The 13,809-nt window shown below is 38.3% G+C and overlaps 1 protein-coding gene across 1 annotated transcript in view; it reads left to right on the top strand.

Annotated features, from left to right (window-relative positions):
* The window catches only part of EGF (epidermal growth factor), a 56,653-nt gene that overhangs the window by 16,438 nt on the left and 26,406 nt on the right, over positions 1-13,809 (top strand). Inside the window, exons 6-12 of the mRNA XM_083860774.1 lie at positions 1,246-1,448; positions 4,304-4,429; positions 5,434-5,556; positions 7,712-7,834; positions 8,973-9,098; positions 10,093-10,229; positions 12,120-12,268. Of these exons, the coding sequence (XP_083716900.1) occupies positions 1,246-1,448; positions 4,304-4,429; positions 5,434-5,556; positions 7,712-7,834; positions 8,973-9,098; positions 10,093-10,229; positions 12,120-12,268 (987 nt within the window). The remainder of the gene's footprint in view (positions 1-1,245; positions 1,449-4,303; positions 4,430-5,433; positions 5,557-7,711; positions 7,835-8,972; positions 9,099-10,092; positions 10,230-12,119; positions 12,269-13,809) is intronic.

The raw sequence follows: 13,809 nt of genomic DNA, 5'->3' as shown, positions 1-13,809 counted from the left end.
AGCCTGTTGTCCTCCTTAGCTGCTGTCTGGGCAGGCTCAGCCCGTGCTCAGGCTCTCCAAGGAGCATCAGCAGACCTGGTGAAAACTGTGCAAGAGAATTGTCCTACCCCAGTGCCAGTGCTAAGCACAGCTGAGGGGGCTCTTAGGCCCATGTGCTTTTGGTCTTCATGCCTGCAGGTGTACAGGTGCCCAGTGGTGCTCATGGGGTCAGTGAGGGGATCAGGAAAAGGTCATCACCACAGTGTCTTTCAGTATGATTGGGTCACCATAAAATCCTTTTAAAAAGGGATTTTCAACGGCAAACTGAGAAAAAATATATGGGGTTTTGGCCTGCTGATTTAAATATGTGGTCCACCATTTGCATATGATGAACACAAAGTTGGCTTCTCCCTTCAGAGCCAGCAGTCAATTTGGATTTTTCCTTAATTTTTTTCCCCTTTCCCCCTTGAGTTAGTTGGTTGTTGCTCACTGGGGCATTAATCCTTTAGCCTGGATGATCTGGATTCTCAGTTTTCCACCTGGATTATGTCTTCCTGAAAAGTAGAAGACAAAAATACCTCTTTCACTAGTTTTTCTGGTTTCTCTCTTATTTAATACTTGGCCCTTTTGTGATTGATGCTAGCTGCTATAACTGACCAGTGAATGGAAACTACATTCCTGAGATAGGAGAAGCAGCAGAAGATGGATTTTAGGAGTGCCCTACTCCTACCACTCCATCTCCACCCCGATTTCCTCAGACAGTCAGTATTGTCAGAGTAGGCCTTGGATATTGGGAAACAGTGGAACTTACCTGACCTACACCCTTCAACAAACCAAGTTTCCATTTTGCTTGCTGGGTTCACCGGAAGCAAGGTCACACCTAGACTTTCTCTCCCAGTTAAGCCAGTCCTAACCAATAGAGCCTTAAACCTGTCAGAAATTCAGGCTATCCATTTTGTGTCTATTTCTTGCAAATTTTTAGGATTATGAGTGCCAAATTAATTTGAGAATGTCTCTGCACCTGTTCTGATTCTCATATATAGAAGACACTATATGTATATGTATATGTATACGTATAGATATAGATATAGATTAGATAGATATAGATATAGATATAGATATAGATATAGATATAGATATAGACATATACAATGCAAAGAAAGGTAATTTTCAGTGAACCTGACTGAACTAGGCACTCAGAAAATGTTTGAGTGAGTGAATATATAGGGATCAGGTAATGTGCCACTTTGCTCTCTTCCCTTCTAGACATCAATTGCTTGGTATGTCACTCTTTGCTGACCACCTGTACTACTCAGACTTGAAGTCTGGCATGATATGGAGAGCCAACAAATATACTGGAAACGTTGTAGTCACAATTAGCCTGAAGCCATCATTTTTCCCACCAGTGGAGATAAAAATAGTACATCCATTTAAGCAGCCAGGTGCAAGGATTGATTCTCAGGATTTGGGTAAGTAAATGTAATGCTGCTATGTGTGAGAATAATAATGTCATACCCTCTGATTCTCTGCAGTAAGAATTTTCTTTGGAAAAATTCCAGGCCTCAGTGAAATAAAGGAAAAAGTTTTTTCCACTTCAGTGGTCCACGGTTCCATTTGGTGCGTGTGGCTCCAGCTGAGCGTCAGGATAGAAGCATGGAAGCATGCAGAGTATGAACTGCTTGTTTCATTAATCTGTATACACGAGCAGATAAATGTGACTTTCTCATTCTCCTGCCTTTCTTTAGACAAAGAATTTTCATGCTTTCCCGCTAAATGCACAAAGCATACAGATTTTTAACCCTCTGTCTACATTATCCTCACCAAATGTCTGCTTCATTCTGGAAGTTTTAGTCTAAGGTGCATCTAAACAACTCTGATTATTACAGCAGTGAAGGATTTTAAGCACACAGTATGTTCTACTAATGGAAGTCTCAGCTTGGCTGTGAAATGATTCAATTAGAAGTCATCAGGTCTTAGACAATCTTGAAGCTTCTGTAATAACTATATGATAAGAGACTCCTGTCTCTTTAATTGATACCTGTTGCAGCCCACAGTGTAAGTTGGTCATTTTGGTGCCTTTCACCATGGATCCAAAAATGAAGGTAATTATCTATCAATAGTTCACCTTCTTTAAGGATTCCTGTTGAGGCAGTATGAAGTGAGGGATGTCCACAGAAATAATGTCTTGTCCTCTAGTCTCTGAGGAGCAGAGCATTCTTGCTTTTATGGAATAGCTTTTGTCACCAGTTTTTCTTGGATAAGAACAATAGACCAAAGAGCATGGAGGCTTTTGTGTGTCAGGCAATGGTTACACAACTCCCAAGGGAAGATGGCCATGGATTCCCAGAGCTATAAAGACATGGGGAAGATGTAGTGTTTGTTTTAGTTCATATGAGCAAAAATGGAACTGTAAATATATCTTTGAACCATTTCTAAATAGCTACTATAAAATAGGCTTTGTTTTCTTTCATGCCAACCAACAGCTTTATGCAGTACCATGCAGTGTGCGCCCTCTGAAGACTGGTCTGAGTGGGAAAATCAAAACCTTCAAAGGAACTTTCCCCTTCAAACGTTTTGTTTGCAGTGCCAAGATGTGTTGAGATGCAGAAAAGTATAAAGTGTTCCTGGAAATCAAGCTTACCCTTGTAAGCACAGGGAGTCTCTATTCAGAGACAATGCTTGATCTGTCCTTACTTTGGGGAAAATGGCAGTCCTGGCAAATGGAAGCACACTTTTTCCTACTGACACTTTTAGTGCTTTCACATAGAGGAACTAGGGCAAGGATATGCAGCTTAATTTCAGTGACTGTGTGCACTTAGCCATTATTCTTCTCTCAGAAGATTTATTCCACTTCTTCCACCGGAGCATTCTGCTTTCTGACATTTCTCTTTCCATGGTAAAGGGCTTTCCCCGCTTTTATTAATATATAATCTACCAATGTTTTCAAATCTATGTATATTTCCAATATGTTTAGTAAAATTTTGTATGATAGTAAGGGTTATCAGCAGTAAGCTTTTTAAAAAAAATTCCAAATAACTTCTTGTAAAAATGTCTGGGAAGTGATGGAGTAGAAAGAAGCTTAACAGACTGAATCCAGATGAACCTTTTGGACTTTGTATGTGCGTTGCTTGGCTTATCCAATGCAAGAACAGGGATGAAAGGAGGACTAATGAGCCTGGAGTTCAAATGAGATTTATAGCTGATCTTACAACAGAGAAACCCGGAGATAAAAGCATACCTAGACTAATTGGATGCTCTGTACAAGCTAAGAAAATGTACATTGTAATGTGGCATCAGGTGTGAATTATCAAGCTTTCTGTAAAGCAGATAACTAGTGAGTTCCTTCAGATGAAAAGGGAACTTGGGAGAAGTGTGCAACTCATATGATTTGATTTTTTTACTGGAATTTGAATTATTTACTTTGCTACTTAAATTCCTCACCTCCCCTCTTCACTTTCTCTGTCAAATGACTTCCTTGCACTGGTCAGGGCCAATAAGTAGAGAGAAGAGCATTAATTTATTTATGGGTTTGTTGTAACCCCACAGAACAACTTTGGTGTGGCACTTCTAGTTACGGCTCATAAAATATCTGAAATACCTTAACATCTCAAATACTGCCTCTGGAATTCTTCGAATCTTTCCTAACAGATTAATGAGTTTGAAATTTTACCTCAACATTTATAATGCTTGTGTTTCTCATAGAACCACACCAATACTAAGATTCTCTAAAATGCGCTAATACCTTTTGCCCAAATGAAACACACAGTCATTATAATCTCTCCAGTTATCTTTTTTGTTAAACTATATGAATAATAATACTCCAATAGAATTTCCAACAAAAACAATAACAACAGCAGCCTTTATATGCTGTGTCTTAAAAATCTCTCTTTCTTTTTTGCATGCTGCTCCCTCTCTGTTGTCATTATTTCTGAGTGTTTTACAAAGCAATATATAATGCTGTGCAGGACTAGAGGCATATAAAACTTGAATTTTCCCTTTTATAGTCACTGTAGGTATGGACCAAAACCAAACCATCCTCTAGTTCAGGCTCTCTCTAGATCTGCTTGTGCTGACATAGAGCTTGAAATGATCATTTGCACACACCTACTCCTAGTATTCCAAATAATTTCCTTTTTACAGTGATTGTTTTTTTGCCTGATTTTACCAATGGAAAAAAAATAAAGTTATTTTGTATTAATAAGAAATTTCTCAGCTTGGTTGAGCGAGCAGATACTGAGAAGAAAAGACAACTCTTATAATCTTTCTGTGGAAAGGTTAATATGATAAGAACTCCATTCTACTTACACTGTAATTGTTCTTTCAGAAAAAGGAATCTGTGATTTGAACAGAGAAAAGTGCAGAAGAAGAATCTGCAGGCCAGAATCAAGGACTCATTGGTGTAAATGTTCTAGTGGCTTTATTTTAAGTCGAAATAAACAGTTTTGTGAAGGTAATACATTGATTTCTCATCAACTTAATTCCATCACATGAGAATATTCTTCTATTTTTTTTTACTTATTATCTTGAGTTTGAAAATTACTAAGAGCTTTTAAAAATTTTAGTGTGCCATTTCAGTTTTGTGTCCTTCCAAGTTCTGAAATAGTTTAAAAAGAGTCTTATGAAAGTGTCACCAATGCTATTCTTGTGAAAAATTTTTGTCTTAGTCTGAGTAGGTAAAGAAGCTTCAGATAAGTAGAAATGCTTATGTGTGCTAATTTAACTTTTAAATAAGGATGAAACTAGATGTATCACCGAAGGTGAAACATTGAATAATCCAGCAACATGATGTCCGTCTGAAGTATCATTTCAAAAAGGACAGAAATTCTTAACATGCATCTAAATATTTTAATATGGCTTGTTTTATTAAAAATCTAAAATGGCTATTAATAATAGCTAACATAATACTTTTTAAAGCATCTCTGTCACTACATGACCAGATTTTATAAGACGTAATGGCATCAGAATTCCTAGTTTACAGGATTTATAAACTTGCCTGAGCATCAGCATTCCAGTTTTCAGGAAATTTTCAGGTTTGTTTTCTGAATTTCAACTTCTGATACACTTGTGTTTTGAAGCTTTTACTTGAGTCATGTCAACCCCAAATTTTTAAAAGGAATTTTTGTTTTAAGAAGGTGTCTAATGTACATTTTTTGGATGTGCACAGGATTTAAATGGCACTGGAATCTGTATGGAAAGGCCTTTTTTGAAAGTTGTCTGGGCACCTATGCTGGGCACACAGAACATGAGTATGTTTTGCCAGAAGGTTTTTAACACTGATTTGAATCAGGTCTGCAAACTTGTTTTCTTATTAGTTCACTAGGAAAACCACATTTTTGTGAAATGAATGGAAAAAAAAGGATGTACTTTTTCAGACTGTTACTTTGTTTCATTAATCTGTTCCCTAACATTTTCTGATGACATTATTCTGATGCAACAAGTTCTTTGTTTTTACAGACATTAATGAATGTGGCTTCTGGAACCACGGCTGCACTTTAGGCTGTGTGAACATCCCTGGTTCCTATTACTGCACCTGCCCGAGAGGCTTTGTTCTGCTGCCTGACAGGAAAACGTGTCATGGTAAGGAGCTGTAATAGACAAACACTAGAAATGTCCTATTGGAGAGAGTCTGGAACTGCTGAAAGTTTTGTGTATTGTGCTGCTTGCTTTCAATCCCATATTATGTAAGCAGGATCAGCTTAAACTGAGTGAACTGATTTCAGGTGTCGTGTTTAAGGAAGTATAAGTTACACGTGAGAAATTGTATCCTCTTCTTCAGAGGAGGAAAAAAACCCAAGTCATGTCTTCAGAGAGACCTCTTCTCAGATTAGGCCCAGTGACACATTCCAGGTGGATAAGTAGTTATGTATTTTTAAATGTGGTCTCTGAATCTGGCTCACTCTGTAGGGATTTGTTCAGTCTCTGAAAGAGCAGCTCACAGCATCCTGTATTTTCTTTTCAGAGCAGGGCTGATAGCATTGCTAATATGTATGACATTAGTGGAATTAAATGCATACACTCAGCTTACAAATAAACTAAGCCTTTTTGAAGTAAGTCTAGAACATAAAATGTGAAAACTTCCAAATTTTGAGGTCTTGGGATATGGTCAGTCACTTTTGAAGTGAAGCTTATGCATAGACAAAGGTTCTTCTACTTTGTTTTCATGGAAATAAAACATTGGTATAAGGCCCATGCCGTAGTGCCAGTGCACTCCAATGAGTTCAGTGTGGATCATGGCAGGATAAGGATCTGGGGTATATTAAATATCACTGTTGGAGAGTAAATATAGCCATAGAATCTAACAGATTCTAGAAGTCAGTCTATTTTAGACTCCAAGAGTCCTGGGCAGGGCCAGGATTTGGACTGGATCTCTGTGGGTCCCTTCCAACTCAGGATATTCCACTTCTTCCTCTTTATAAAGAGGGAGCCAGGAGCAGGATTCAGTGACCCAAACATGGGGGCCCAGGGTGTGTGTGACAGCTGCAGAAGGTAGCCAACTACAGCAGAAGAACTATGGGAGGGCTACTGTCAGGGGTTATTGGGAGATGGGATATCATTTTGTATCCAAAACAACATTTAGACACTGTGCAACTCAGTCCTACTTCGGATGACCAGATTGAACTGTATGCCTGCATTTTGGGTGGCTCAAATTAGATAGAAAATAATGTTTTTCTAGCACAGGCTAGGGACGCAGAATGGACAGTGTTACTCCTTAACTACTGCAACACAAGGCAGATGTTCACCAACTACGCAACTTGAGAGAGAGATACTCACAAGATGATAAGTCCAAATAGTGGCCAGAGATTTTGATGCTTTGTCCTCCAAGTCCTTTATGAAGCTCCTCATTTAAAGCCACAAGCTCTGGTCAGGAAGAAACTTGAATTTCCTGGACCCTACTCTCTGTGTTTAGCTGGTTAGCACAGTCCAGTCCAGAATGCAGTTGCCCTGGAGAAGCAATATTTGCAAGAGCCATGTGGAAATGTTGCGTTAGTTCCAGTCATATGGAACTAGAATTGGGGCAAAGAGATGGAGCACTGCAATGCAGAAGGTGGAAGGAACACATCTTGTGAAATTGCATTAGAGAAATACTAAAAAAAATTTAAAAATTATTGGCACTGCAATATTTCTAATAGCAAGTAAAGGAAAGTTATTGCCAAGTCCTCACATGATTTTGCCATTATAACTTCTAAAATTGGACTAAGGAACATAGTTTTGTTTTTGGAAGATTCATCTCCTGTTTTGATTGATGTTGGCTCTTTTATACTTCGAGTAGTAAGAAGTAGTTCTTCCTCATTCTCTTTGTCCTTTATACTTATTCTTTCAGTAGAGATTCCTTGTTATTTTTAAAACGTAATCTATTTTTGATGAAATGTAAGAAATAAAGTTTTTAAAATTACTTTTATTTTGATAACATATCTTCAGAGAATTTTGGAAAATTTAAGGCTGATAAGTATAATGGCTTCAGGACTCAGAAATTTTCGCTTTCTCCTGGGCTGTAAATAAGAGAAGATGTAGAAAAAATTTGGAAAAGAAAAACAGAAACACAGCATAACAAAGCACAGAAAGACTGCAGAAGTATTGTACTCTCAACATCACACTTTTATTTATTTATATATTTATTTTCCTTACTTTTTTTTTTTTTTTTTCTTCTTCTTTTGCTATTTGAGAAGGTGTTAACATCTCTTACTGGGGGCTTAGTAAAATCTAATTTTTTTTCCTCCTTAAATTACTGTAGAGCTAATTACCTGTACAAGTAATGACACTGGATGTAGTCATGGCTGCCTTCAAACATCTAAAGGCCCTGTTTGCTTTTGTCCGGAAGGATCTGTGCTCAAAGTGGATGGCAAAACATGCACAGGTAAGTAACATCTTTTCTACCTGAAGTGACTGCCAGGCTCTGTTTATTCTTGGCACCAAAAGCCAGAAGTGATAGAAGGCATTTTACACTCATTTTGAACAGCTGTAAATGATTGTAAAAGATAATAGACTGTAAGGTGCTTTGAGTGCTGACATGAGCAGTATTCATCTTCATTTTTTAATAGATTTTTAGTAGCAGCAACATCCAATATTTGCTGGCCAAGTTATTTTGTTGTTAGCACAGATCAAGGCATTGTTGGAGATTTTTGTTGTGAGAGACATCTAAAATTTATACTTGAGAGGACATAAATGTATAAAATAAAGACTTAGGTGAAACCTGAGGATTATTTTATTGACATCATGCAGACCAGGTTCAGAGTCACTCTAAGTTACCCCCAAAGGGAATTTTTTGCAGTCAGAATACTTGAAGCTGCTACACTCAATCTGTCATTCCCCATTTCAGCAGTTTTCCAAATTCATGGGACTGCAGCTTCTCAACTGCATCTTTTCAGTCTTAGGGGTCAAGATAGCTCCATTACTGAGCCTTATGCTGTGAAAAATCCTCCTTTCATTTTAATCCCTTTCATATTGTGGTCTGTACTTTATACATAGATTCAGTCAATATTTCTGTTTTGCTAGCTCATGTTGGTATTGAGGATACAACAGAAAAAATAACAAAAGAATCGTCTCTTTTTGTATGAAACCTTGGTTTGTTTTTTCAGGAAGTATTGATCTGCCATCCCAGCCTAATTAACTTCTAGGGAGACAATTCATTAATTTGCTGTTTCTTTTCATGGACTGCACAGTCTGATAAAATTTATTACTCTGTTGTAGATAGAGTTCTCTGAAACACGTGAAAGACTCTCTCTCTTTATGTATCCCACCCTCCTACCCTGCATTACAGCAAAACATCTTGTGTTATAAGATGTTACTCTGGAACAAGTAACTATTAATTTGTTTTCACTTCACTAGGCTTCAGCTTTCAGCAGGAGGCCTTTTGGTAAATCTACCAGTCACTGAGATGATTTACACTGTAGAAATCCTGAGCAGAGTGACACACTCTCTTATACCTCTGATTTTGTTGTATTTTATTTTTTTTTAGAACGGCACAGTAAAATTTTACAAATGCTCTGTTTAAGGTTGTACATCTCCAGATAATGGTGGCTGCAGTCAGATATGCTCTTCTTTAAGCCCATTCTCCTGGGAGTGTGCTTGTTTTCCTGGATATAAGCTTCAGCGAGACAGAAAGCACTGCACTGCTATAGGTTGGTGTCTTGGTATGCCTGCATATTTCTGCTAATAAAAGCAAAACCTTTTTTGAGTTCTTTAAGGTGGATGACACAACTGGAATCTATTTCTGCACTGACTTTTCTGTGAAACTTGGGAAGAATTAGTTGTTAGGAAAGACAACCTATTTTGGAAATAAACCAGAACAAACACCAGTATATGGTTCTGTCTTTTTCACAGAAAGTTCAATCTGTGATCCATCTTCAACATTTCACTCCAGGCTCCCATACTGTGGAGGTCTGTCCTGCAGTACACAGGGTTTTGTGCCTTCACATAAATATGGACATAGTTCCTGCTCAGTGTTACAGAACTGGGGCTGAAATCTCTGTATTTGGAGAACAGGGTAGGGAATAGTCTGTTAAAGGACTTTCCATTTAAGGATATTTCTCCCCCAATAGCCCCAGGAAGATGAGGTGTTTAACGTGCATTTTTGGATTCCAAACCCTTCTGCTCCTTCTGAGAAAATGGCTGACTCCATTCATCAGCAAGGTATAAGCATTTGCCAAAGAGAAAAGAGGAAAACTAAGTTTTTGCTTTGTGCCTGAAATAAGAGTAAAGCTATATATATATATATTTTTTTTTTTTTTTTTTTTTGAGGACAGTATCTTTCTCGCTTTTATTACAAAAGGCTTCTCTATATGCAAAATTCAAGTTATTCTGGCATTTATGGTGATGCTGTGAAATATAGAGAGATTATTGCCTCAAGACTAGGGCACTCAGTGTGAAATGCAGCAGGACTAGTGACTCCTTTTGTCAGAAATGTTGGGGCTGATGCTGTAAACTTATATTCACATTCATCTTTAATTTCTTAGGCAATTAGAGTGTAGAAAAACTGCCATAATTTATTTTTGCTTCTGTTTCTCATTTTGTCTTTTACTCTTACTTATTTACAATGCTACTTAGGTAGTAAGGCAAGTTAGAGATCACTTTGAACTTAGTGCAATTAACATACTGGCAAATTTTAATCGACAGGTCCTAAGCCATTTTTGTTATTTGCAAATGGCCAAGATATCCGCCAGATCAGTTTTGATGGAACAGATTATACAAGTTTACTTGACTGGCAGATGGGAGTAGTCTTAGCACTGGACTCTGACCCGGTGGAAAATAAGGTAAGGCATTAAAAATGAGAGGATTCTGGAGTGTTGCAAGGACAAAAGGATTGAGCTTTCATGTGCCTTAACCTTTCCTCTGTCAGTGATCTGGATTAGGCATTATGCTGCTTGTTGCTCTGTTGCCTGTCTAGAAGAACAACTGGTACAGGCTGTCAAACATTAGTTGAAGAGTTTCAACCTTTAATGACTTATTTTTTGTACATTGAAAATGATAATTCACAGAGAATTTGGATTTCTAAATTCACTTCAAGCATGATCTCAGTTTTAAAGAACTTGTGTGATTGATAAGTTTTCTCCATTAAGACTTCAGTGTTCTTTTCTGGGAATATATTGTGGGGCTTTTTCACTGTGTAGTGGTACAAGCAAAAGTGTATTTTATTCTACACAGCTAAATCTGTATGGTCCCTGCTAAATGTCAGAGTAATCTTAGCAAGAATTATTTCCCATGTCCTGATATTATTGACCAAAACTGCTGAATGCTCACAGAATCTATTGCTCTTCCAAAATGTGTTCCTCTCATACTAGATAGTGCTGTAGAAAACTGGAGTCTTTTCTGCATAAAGACTTTCTTTTCTGTGTGGGCCACATCCTACAGTCCTACTCCTTGCCTGCAGAGTTGAGAAGAATAGGAGTTCAGCTGTGCTTTGCTAAACCTTCTGTGGCAGATAGTTATATTGAGAGACTTATTTACACTGTAGAAGTGCTCCAAAGGAATACTGGATGGTACAGTGAAAGCTGAGGAGGAGCTCAGATAAGTTGTTGGAAGCTCTCAAGGCCCAGATGGGCACAGCTAAACAAATGTGAATGTTACCAGAGCTGCATTTACAGGAGGAGCACTTCAGGCGCTTCTGGAACATCGCCACTTGCTCCTGAAATAGGGCCCTGCTGGAGGGCTGAAATAACTTCCCTGTGCTGTGTCAAGTGTGGGTCAGCTGTACTAGTGGCTCTGGTGTGCCCCTGGGATCCCCTCCTGTGCTGTTAGGTGGGCAGTGCAGAGCCGAGGGGACATGCAGGGGCCAGCCTGGCTGCAGGAGCCTGGTCATGTCAGCACAGAGCAGAGTGACAAGGCAGCACCCCTTTGTGCTCCCAGGGTAGTGAATTAGCTGGTCTAAGGCTAGAGGCTCCCTTCTGTTTTGTTTGACCTCATGGTTAGCATCAAAACAAAGTTATTTGTTTCACTGTTACCAAAGAAAGCCTCAGCACTGCTTTCCACATGGTTGTGCTATATAGTGTTTACCTCCCTCTGGTACTGGGATACAAGACAAAATTTACACATCCTTGGAAAATGCAAACCCAGTTTCCCAACCAGCAAAGAACTTTTCTTTTGACCCCAAACTAAGGAACCTCTTCTGGAAATATTGGAGCTTTACAGAATACACACCTAGTAAAAAATTAAGATAGCTGCATCATGAAAGAGTGGAAAAAAAAATAGAAGAAAATTTTATAACTCCTTTCCCCCTTCCCAGCTCCTTGATATAAGATAGAGTGCTACTATTTTCTCCATACTTCTTCCTATTTGACATGAGCAGCCAGTGAAATGACAATGTGCTTCTTTCTGCCTGTTCCTACTTTTGCTTCCTCAGCTGTGCTTCATGTGAAGTAGCTGCTGGTTGAAACAAAACCACAGGGTATTCAGAGGGCTGTATATAGGGCAGCCAGGATTTACAGCTAAGCACAAGCTGCCTGTAGAAGTCATCCTGGTTGAAGGATAAGTGCCTTTTTATTTGATCAGGGATCACGGGTTACCTGTGCAGCCTTTTGTGAATGAGCAGTTTAGGGAATTTTCCAGATGGAAAAAGTATTTTAGAAATGGAGTTACTAGACAGGGAAGGTAGAGTAGAAAGTGAGATGAGAACTAAAGGCACCTTGTCTGTTATCTATTCACAGATTTACTTTGCCCACACCGCCTTGAAATGGATAGAACGAGCTAATCTGGATGGTTCAGATCGTGAAAAGGTTATTCATGGAGCTATGGATACACCCGAAGGCCTTGCTGTGGACTGGATTAACCGTAAATTGTACTGGACAGACAGAGGGTACATGCTCCACGGTGCATTTATGTTGAAGCATGCCATAAAATGTTTGGAATAAATGAGTGGTGATACAGAAATAGCTGAGATATCACTCTAATTCAGTAGTGCTTCACATTCTGATTGGGCAGTTTTAGTCTCAAGTATATACAGCTGGAAGGTTCTTTAAAACTCAAATGCTGGAAGTTCACTTGCAGTCCGCTACTGTATTTTTATCTTTGTCTTTCCAAGAAGTGAGGGTTTGGACTCAGCTGCAAGGAATCTAAAGCATGTACTGCATATATACATATATGTATGTGCACATGTGCATGTGAAAGTATTTCCTTACACTCTTCTTTATATACATACGCTGCGTGTAAGTGTGTATGTGCATAGGTATATCTTTGTATATAAATCTATACATATAAAAAAGAATATTACTATATGAGTACATCTTGGGCAGAAGTCAGTGTTGTTGGCAGCTAGAATCATGTTATTGAAGAGTCTTTGCCAATTATCTCTGATAAAAGAGGAATGACTGCTGCCAGACAATGTGACCATCTTTCAACTGACACCTAACCTTATATGCAGAAGGAAACAAAACTGACCTTTGAAAAGGCAGTTTCAGATCACAACAGATAATGAAGACTCCTTGAAGAGTGGCCATGAGCTTTCAATATGATCCATAATTCATTAGTCAATAAAAAATACTTTTGAGTGTTTAGCTCACTCTCCTTCACTGTTTTAAATATTCTGCTAGTCTGCTTCCTTGCTTTAAGGTACAGTATTGTCGCATGATTGAGCTGCTGTAGAAATATGCCATCGTTTCTTGTGAAATGGGAGATTATGGTGCTTCTCTCCATAAGACAGGAGTTCAGGGAGAATATGAGAACTTGAACCTGCAACTTCCTTTTCATCCACTGCATTTACCTGTTTGCATTTCACATTTGCAAGAATATATTTCTCCTTCCATCTATGTGGGCCTTTCTTTGAAGCTTCAAAGAGGCATTAAAGGCTGTAGGCTTGCTTGCAGATAGAGGCTGATATTTATTTGGCAAGGTGAATATTGCAGCAATAAAATCAGTTTTCTGGAAAAAAGGTGAATTGAAAGATTGGCAATGTAGATTCTATACTTGACTTGGCCACAGATTTTATGAATAATCTTAAGAATCTTAGCCTCATTCTTTCCTGCAAAAATGTATGTAATATGTAAAATGCAGATTTCTACATAGATGTAAATAGAGGTAAAATGACCACTGATTTCTGGATGAAAAATGCTATGTAAAAGTACTATTAAAAAAAATTCTTTATTCATTTGGTAATGGTATTCAGTCAGGAGCTGATTTTCCTCCTGACTCCTTTTAAAGCTAGCATTTATCTATTAGTGATCATACCTGCAATTCATTATTCACCCAAAGCAGGAAAACTTTGCTGCAAAGCAGCAGGTATTTTATCATCATGCCCTGGACCAGATAAAGAAGCTGTAACATGAATTACTTGTTGATAAAACAACTAGACATCCCACATCAGCAGGATTACTTCCTGTCACTGTGGAATGATTTATTACA

The sequence above is a fragment of the Zosterops lateralis genome (assembly GCF_965231275.1).
Source record: "Zosterops lateralis genome assembly, chromosome: 5".
In the NCBI taxonomy this organism is placed as follows: Eukaryota; Metazoa; Chordata; class Aves; order Passeriformes; family Zosteropidae; genus Zosterops; species Zosterops lateralis.
This window is presented reverse-complemented; position numbering and strand designations above follow the sequence as displayed.